The 9156-nt window shown below is 40.1% G+C and overlaps 1 protein-coding gene across 1 annotated transcript in view; it reads left to right on the top strand.

Moving 5' to 3' along the window:
• The window catches only part of LOC136420720 (myosin light chain kinase, smooth muscle-like), a 55175-nt gene that overhangs the window by 586 nt on the left and 45433 nt on the right, over positions 1 to 9156 (top strand). Inside the window, exons 2-3 of the mRNA XM_066407810.1 lie at positions 247 to 350; positions 2282 to 2566. Of these exons, the coding sequence (XP_066263907.1) occupies positions 335 to 350; positions 2282 to 2566 (301 nt within the window). The 5' untranslated portion in view covers positions 247 to 334. The remainder of the gene's footprint in view (positions 1 to 246; positions 351 to 2281; positions 2567 to 9156) is intronic.

Raw genomic sequence — 9156 nt, 5'->3', positions numbered from 1 at the left:
CATGAGTGTTTCTCCATCTATAGCCTTTAACAGATAAAGGGGAGTTGGCTGGGGAGAGGGGCTGGGTTCCGGGCTAACATGTGTGTTTCTCCATCTATAGCCTTTAACAGATAAAGGGGAGTTGGCTGGGGAGAGGGGCTGGGTTCCGGGCTATAACATGTGTTTTTCTGTAGCCTTTAACAGATAAAGGGGAGTTGGCTGGGGAGAGGGGCTGGGTTCCAGGCTAACATGAGTGTTTTTCTGTAGCCTTTAACAGATAAAGGGGAGTTGGCTGGAGAGAGGGGCTGGGTTCCAGGCTACCTGCTAAAGAAGACGGGAGGGAAAGACATGGCCGATGGTGAGTTGGCATGGTGAGTGTCCGCAAGCACTCCTCCTTTTTGTCTTCTTTCCTTCTGTTTATCATGTTTAACTTAATGTTACCATCTGTGTCCAATCCTCCTGTCTTCATTAACATTCTATATTTCATTTCCTATTTCCTATTTCCCATTGTCCTCCAATTTGTATTCTTTCAATTTAATGAAGTCATAATGATTGTAACTTGTAAATGAAGCCCCACAAATTCATAATGTTTGATGTACAGCCTAAATAATGCTGGGAAATTGTTTTTTGTTCCCTTCCTTTTTTGTAGTACCACATACGAATTTAGCTGTTTCTTTCCTACTACATGTATCTCTTAGCTGTACATATTAATACAAAAAATAGACAATTCTCAGAATAAGGTTTGGAAAACAACTTTTGAAAGCTGGCCCAATAAAACAATCCGTACGAAACGGCCAGCAGTAAAACTGGGCGAGGACAAAGAGAGGAGAAACTCCCTTGAACAACGAGAGAGGAAGTCTGTTGTACGAAATAACAGGACAGTTGTAACAGCTGGGAGAGTCAGACCCTGCTATTTTCTGATCAATAAAAAAGGACAGACAAGCCCATATAGACTAATACAACAACTGTTACACTGCCAGTCCTGCTAGTGAACAGTTGAGGTTCAGGTGTACATGTACATGTACATACATGTAGATTTAACATGGGAAACTACTGCAGCAGCTACATGTATACATGTAGATTTCGTTCAGGTACAGTCCTAGCTATAGGTTATTGTTCTATTGTTTTATCTCTAACAGCTATAGATTTTGCTCACATGTAAACCAAATTTAGATTTTTTAAAAGATATTTGGTTAGCTTGTGGAAATACCTGAATTTTATTATTATTAACCTTTTATTGCCATTTTGTTTATGTATCTACAATTTAACATGATAAACATTGTCACTTTGATGATTTCCGAAAGATCCATGGAATAACTAACAAAGCTAAGTCTTCTCCTGTTCATTGTTTTCATTGTCAAATTTATACTAGATATTTGCATTTTTTTCTTCCTGATGTCAGACATCAGTGATAATGAAATTGACCCAGTTTGCACAATTCTCACCCGTTCTCAAAAATGTGTCATGCATTTATATTTTTTCTCTGGATCTCATATAAATACTGTTAAAATTGTCCCAGTTTCCCTGACTGTGCCCCTTGCCGTTCCCGGACGCTGCCCAATTTGCAACCCGGGATTGGAATAACTCCCCCAGAAAAGATCATTTTTCTCCTTTAAAATTTGATTGTTTTCATCGTCAAAAATGTACTAGACATTATGATTATTCACTCCTTAGATCTTATGATTGTCCCAGTTTCCATGACTCCAGGTAGAAAAGTGTTTCTCTATGCATGTAACACTAATGGAGATCTGAATAAAACAAACAAACAACCTCTGCCCTGATTCTGCCGGTAGAGATCACGATCAGTGATACTGTTCACAGAGACTCCGATCGGGATTTCTACTGGTAGAATCGTGATCTTGCCAGATCGGAGTCTCAACCCTGACATGTATATACAACAGTATATATATAGATACTGTTAGAATTGACATGATGATCTCCATGAAAAATGGAGATATAGTTTTAGGTGTTTCTGTGTGTGTGTGTGTGTTTCCGCACTACTGTAGTCAGCATAACTCAAGAACCTCTTATTGGATTACGATGATATTTGGTATGTGGGTGGGTGTTGTGAAGCCGCAATTCTAGGTCGATTTTGGGCCCCCTGGTATGTTACCTTGGTACTGCAGCAGTTTTTGTATCTTTTGACCTGGACGTGCTATGGTCTTGATTTTTGGGTGGCAGATAGCTTGTGATGTAATAAAGAAGTGGTGATCGTCCGGCAGGTTGAAAAGGAACTGATGATGATGTAGGTTTGGGTCCCCTTGCAGCTTGTTTTGCATGATTCTGACCTTATTGTTCCCAGACGCTGCCCACTTCGTGACGCCTCTCCGCGGGCTCACACACCGGGAGGGGGAGACCGCCACCTTCTCCTGCCAGTTCGCCGGGACAACGCCGCTCCACGTCGCCTGGCTACACGACGGCGTCACCGTGGAGACCGGCGACAGGCTGTCCGTCATCACCACGGCGCACCAGAGCTCGCTGCTGATTGGTCGAACCCTGCCGGTGGACTCGGGTAGATATGAGTGCGTGATCAGTAATGAGGCAGGGACGGAAACGAGCCTAGCGGAGCTGGACGTCAGGGAAAACAGTGAGTGTCTTTATCATTTGTGTAAAAGGTAAATGTAAACTTTAAGGTAGTGTCCCACAGCCTGGCTTGTTATATACTGTAAATCACTTTAATATAGCGCCAGGAAAATATAGCGGTTGGGGGAAAATGGAGTAGTTTGATGGTGGGAACAAACATTGCTGTCTCAAATATTAGTGATCAAATATTTGCGATGATGAAATTTTAGCTGTAGACTAGTGACCGTTAAATCAGCTAAAATTAAGTTACAGTTAACAAATCAAGAATTACAGTAATATGTCTAGGGCACAGTATTGGAAGGTGGAGCCCAACCCTCTCCTTCCACTGCCTTTTATTTACCTCCCCAACTGAAGTCAGGTACCCATTTTTACACCTACATGTAGCCTGAGTACCAGCCTCCGTAGTGACCGCTGGCTCCAAAAAATCGCTTGCCAGCCAGCAGTCACTACGGAGGCTGGTACTCAGGCTATTTTACACCTGGGTGGAGTGAGGAAAGTCCTGTAAACTGCCTTTCCCAAGGACACAACGTGTCAGGAATGTCAAGAACTGAACCCATTACCACTCGATTCTTTTTATTTTTTGGATGGACAGGAGACTTTTTTTTCTGTCCCCACAAGCAAATTTCCGTCATGAGATGGAAGGATGGGTCCTGGAGACAGCCCTGGTTCTGATTATCTAAAGCTTTTATATTCAGTTGTTGAGAACCGAAGTTTTAAACTGCTGCGGCCTGTAGTTGCTGACAAACGACCAGCTGTGTTGTAGCGGCCTGTCCAGCTGATGTCTGTACAGGTTGTGCACACAGGAAGTCACATCTGCTGAAGTTTGTCAGACAACCTGCACACGTTTACTCCTGCCACTGAAATATGGACAACCATGTCCTGCTCCGGAACACATGTGGTGAAAATACATCAAATTATCAGAAGGGAATGAAAAGCATTAAGAATAATGTAAACCCTTGAAAGGAATGTAATTAAAAGCCTGAATAAAAAGGACTTTATAGATCATAGATTTATGAAATTTAAAGCATTAAAATATAAGACGTAACCTTTACATGTGTACTCCTGCCACAAAAATATAGCAAACCATTCCTGCTACAAACCACATATGGGGAAAATACTGGAGGGATTTTTCGAATACTGAAAATATTAGAAAGGAATGTCAAGAATTAAAGGGATTGGAGGCATTAGAATATTGAAACATATTGGAATATTAGAATACATGTATGTAACTTTCAGACTTAGTACATGTAGGTCTAGACATTTATCCATGTAGATGGAAGGAAAAATGAGAATCACTGAGAAAAGAACAGGAAAAGGAGTGCCGTTATTTCAAGCCCCAGTTTGATGTGTTCCTGTAGGGACGAGTTCAAGTGTAATTAACGAGGCTGTCTGAAGTTCTGGTGTTTGGTACAACACAGGCCGGGGTGCTACAACCGTCCAAGGTTAGCTCTCATGTTCAGTCTGACAAACTACAGCACTTCTTACAAGGTCCTGCAAAAACTCCTTACTGTATTTTCTATGGAGGGTCAACATAGGCCACACTTCTTGACATCACGGGGTCAGACTGGTACATAAAAGATGTAAAAGGTAAGTTGCTCCCCTGTTCGAAGACTCTAATGTTTGAAAGTGTAATACTTAGTACAAATTACAAAATCAACATTGGCCACACTTCTTGACATCACAGGGTCAGATTGGTACAGAAAAGATGTAAAAAGTAACTTGCTCCCCTGTTCAAAGACTCTGTAATGTTTGAAAGTGTAATACTTTGTACAAATTACAAATATCAACATAGGCCACACTTCTTGACATTATAGGGTCAGATTGGTACAGAAAAGATGTAGAAAAGTAAGTTGCTTCCCAGTTCAAAGACTCAGGGCCTTGGCAGAATCTACAATGTTTGAAAATGTAAGTACAACTGAGAGGATTATTTTTGTAAAGCTAAAAGAGGAGTTGCTGTTAGGCAGCCAGTTTGAAGAAGGGACATCTTGGTTTCCAAATCTTAAGAATTTTAAGCGTTTGCCCTTCTTTCAAAGGAGTGCAAAGTTGATCTTGAGCAAGTGCAACATTGCTGAGCTCCTTTGCCTCTGATTGGCTGCCGGAATCTGCTTACCTTCGTGTGATTGGGTAACAGGTTCAGCCAACTTGCCTGTGATTGGCAGTTGGAGTCAGCCACACTGGCTAAGTTGTCTGTGATTGGCTGGCTATAATAAGCCAGGTTGTTTTACAAGGCCCTGTTCAAGGCTGAGGTTTTGGGGGAAACAGGAACAGACAGTCTGTTTGGGGCAAACAGTCGGCTGCTTCTGACAGGGTCGGCTCCAAACGGGTGTGTACCGGGGGCTCCATTGCACATCAGGTAAATACAGTAATTTCTACCATTTTGATGACTTTAGAACAGTTTTCTAATAGATGTACTTTGGCTTTTTTCTGCTTGAGATATTTGGACAACATGTACATGCATTTGTACAAACTTCCAAGCTTGAAATTCTTTGCCGATATGTATACTGCTTCTGAGAGGGTTGTTTCAAAATGTTTCCTATGTGCTGTGAACTTGGGTGCTCTATTCTGCATCTGGTAAATGTTGTCTGTTTTACAGCAAGTTTTGATAAAGCCACACCAATTCTTTTATTTCTTAAATTTTTCTATTGGTTTTTCAAATAAAAATGACAAATACAATGAGCGAACTGTCCAGAAAAAATGTTTTTTTTTCTCCTGGTTCTGGGATTTTAAGAAAGAATTCTAGACTGGAATCTTGTCATGAAAGGGATGGTCTGTACCTGAAAGTTTGTACACTCAGTTTCAGGGAGTGAATATGGTCAGATGCCAGTTTTCTCCCTTCCCTCAGTTTTAATGATGCTTTTGCTGAAATTTAACATAAAAATCACAGAGACCCAAGGAGGTTATATTGGCCCGATGTGGCAGAAATGTTGGCAACAAATTGTCATTTCCCCTGACCATACCTTCACAACTCAGGTCCAAGTATCCCCTCCGGATTTTTAGGATATTTCCTTGACAGTTTTAGGCCAGGATTGATATATGTATAAAGATGGCCCTGTAGGTAGATGTGTCTTTAAGCCATTTTAGGTTATGTCTTTAAGAAATCTTAGCTAATATCTTTAAGAAACTTTAGTTTATGTCTTGTCTTAAAGATGTCTTAGGTTATGTCTTTAAGATGTCTTAGCTAATGTCTTTAAGACATATTAGGGAATGTCTTTAAGATGTCTTCTGTAATGTCTTTAAGACACTCATCCTTGTTATAAGATAAGGACCTTCACACAGTCATGATACAGAGTTAGATTAGATGTAAACATTTGTAAACTGGGAGTATTTAATTCCCAAACAGGTATGGAAGTATCACAAGTGAAGTGGCCAGTGTCTACGCAAAACTAGCAAACTTGCAAGAAGTCAAAACAACTTTGCAAAACAGAAGGTTCTATCTTAGACTCTAATACAGACTTCTCTCTCCTCTAACAAAGTGAGATCCATTCATTTTCCTCAACTTTGGTTCATTCTTTATAAGATAAAGCTAGACTTTGTTGAAGCATGTCTGGACCTGTGGCAAGTGGAGGGATAACTTATAATGTTGACTCTCTGTTCAAATAAACCCCAGGCCTGGAGGAGCTTCAATCAACATTCACAGTGTACAACATGTACTTGTAGACATTCCTGTCCGAAATGTGGAACAAAGTCACTGGGGAAAACCCCATCTATTTCACTCTAAATTTGGCTAGCTGTTAGCATATTACTGTAAGCTTTTATACAGACATCTAACTTTCAAAATCACAGTTTTTACAATACCTGACTGCATCGTTTTTATCGGGGTTACTTTTGGACTGAGTGCTAGAAGGTAAGAAGTCAGGAAAGACTACAGTGAAACATCGACATGTACCGTATTTGTACATTAAAGGTTGATATACAATTAGTGCAAGATATTTTCATGACAAAGTTTGTTAGTTTGTTTCTTTGTTTGGCTGTTTGTTTGCATGAACCTTTATCTTTTCATGAGAAGCTCCAGTCGGCTTGCAGGTCACTAGTGAAACCATATGTAAAATTTAGTGTATAATTCAAGTTTGAACATTTTCCCACGTTCTGAAACGTTAACAGGGCCTCCTTAACAAGGACACTTCAACTCAAATTACCCAGGTCTGTGTAATGTTAACTTTACAAGGACCCAAACCAAGGTTTACAAATTAGAGGACTGGCACAGAGGTAAAAACGTGGGCCTCTTTTCAATCCCAAGGTCAGAAAAGTTCTTTGAAAGAAATCTGCTTGCACAGTATTCTTTAGGTAGCTTCTAATTTCCAGTTAATGCTGACTAAGGTACTATAATGTAAATCCCTAAATTCTTAACCTTTAGCACACTGAAGTAGCCGTTTGGCACCCATTTCTCTATTGGTTACAGAGTTAGGCAGCAGGGAGAAGGTTAAAAAGTTTTCAGTTTGTTATTAGTTTACAGGTTTTGTTGCAATCATGGCAATCTACCCAGGACCTACCAGAAACTTTAGTAAGAAGGCTCTGTGCTTTAAAATCCCAGAGACTTGATTCTGTAGGATCCCTTTAAGACTTTACCTGAAAACTTAATCCCTAAAAAGTTTTCAGTTTATAAAGTTTACAGGTTTTTTTTCAATCTTGCCAATCTACTTGTACCCTGGGACTACTGGAAGTGATTTACCCACTTTGATAAGCAGGCTTTGAGGTTTAAAGGCCCAAGGGTTTCATTCTGTTGGATCTCATTACCTGAAAACTTAATCCCTAAAAAGTGTTCAGTTTATAAAGTTTACTTCTTTTTTTTGCAATCATGGCAATCTACCCTGAATCTACCGGAAATAATGCACCCACTTTAGTAAGAAGGCTTTGTGGTTTTAAGACCAAAGATTCGATACTGATGCTGGGGGTCCCTTTAAGACTTTTCCTAAATTGTCTTGGTTTTAATCTCCAGACTGTTCCCAGTGTTTCTTGAGTTAGACAGGACCCAGTGGTTTCTGCGGTTTTTGATCCGAGCGTTGCCATGGGGATTTCCTTACCTAGAACTGCAGCCGACTTTCTCCAGACTCCGGAAATACTAAAGATAAGACTGGACTCACGTCTTAAGATGTTTCCTGTCGGAAATTTTTCACTTAAGTGGCCACTTCAGCCTGTATACCTTATTTGCATATTAAGAGCCCTCACTATAGAACAAACAATCAAAGACAACTTGTAGACATTGTAGATGGAAAAACGATTTGAAACCTTGGATTGCTTTGGTTATGATTGAGGTACCTTATTTGCATATTTAGAGAGTCCTCACTAGAACAAACAATCAAAGACAACATGTAGACATTCTACAAATATATGTGGAAAATGACTTTGAAGCAGAGGCCTGTCATGGATTACTTTGACTGTGCTTGAAGTGCTCATATACAGTCGTGAATATCTGTATCTGTATCTGTATCTATATAGCCGGTATAACCGCCATTCGGCGTAACACACCAGCTTCGCAGGCACGTGGCGCGGCAGCAGCTGGTTACATTACACCGAACGACCTGTCACGTCTAACCTTCGCATATCTAGCTGCATGCATTGTTTAAAGCTATCTAATGAGGATGCTTCCACTGTACTTGGTTGTAACGAGTTCCACTCTACGATCGTTCTAGGAAAATAGTAACAAATGATTGTATTACAGTAACAAAGCTTTCCAATTTTTATGACTATCTTTTTTCCTCAATCAATCATTTATCTATTAATCTTAAAACATATGGGTTGTCTCTTCAGCCAAACAAAGGCTGATTTCCAAGAGAGCCCGTAAAATTATTATGCCTTATTTATAATGCTAGGCCACCGGGCTCAAAGACATCGAACTTCGTGTGAAAAAAGGTTTTCCTTTTTCATGAAAGTGAACTTACACATTACAAATCATCCGTATCTAACTTTGGCACAGGATCAGTACCCGGTAAGGTTTGCGGTCTGACAATGTTGGTCCTAAACAAAAGCCTGTAGACCACTTCCCCTGGACACTATACATGTTTGAACTAACGTTTCATCTTTAACAAAGAATAGTTTCACGACAAGCAAAGTCAATTACGCACTCCACCAAACAGTGTACCTGGCCCAGCTAAGGTTTTCTCATAAAAATGAACACATTTTAGATTATCCATACCTACTTTTCGTACACAACCAGCATTTAGTATAAGGCTTGCAATGGTTTGAGGTTTGGCAATGTTGGACCCAAATACAAGCCTGTAGACCACATCCCCTTTCTTTTTACAAACTTAAGAATATTTCACGATAGACAAAGTCAATTACGCACAAGCCACATACTCTGCCCAACAGTGTACCTGGCCCAGCTTTAGTTTTCTCATAAAAATGAACACATTTTAGATTATCCATACCTACTTTTTGTACACAACCAGCATTTAGTATAAGGCTTGCAATGGTTTGAGGTCTGGCAACGTTGGACCTAAATTCAAGCCTGTAGACCAATAATCCCCTTTCTTTTTACAAAGAATATACTTTCACGATAAACAAGTCAATTACGCACAAGCCACACACTCCACTAAACAGCACAGCCCTGCCTGAAATGAATCTGTGCCTTTAAGTGTTTGTGATTTCTACAAACCA

The sequence above is a fragment of the Branchiostoma lanceolatum genome, chromosome 15 (genome assembly GCF_035083965.1).
Source record: "Branchiostoma lanceolatum isolate klBraLanc5 chromosome 15, klBraLanc5.hap2, whole genome shotgun sequence".
Taxonomy (NCBI): Eukaryota; Metazoa; Chordata; class Leptocardii; order Amphioxiformes; family Branchiostomatidae; genus Branchiostoma; species Branchiostoma lanceolatum.
Note: the sequence above shows the minus strand (reverse complement) of the source record. Positions and strands in the feature narration are given on the sequence as shown.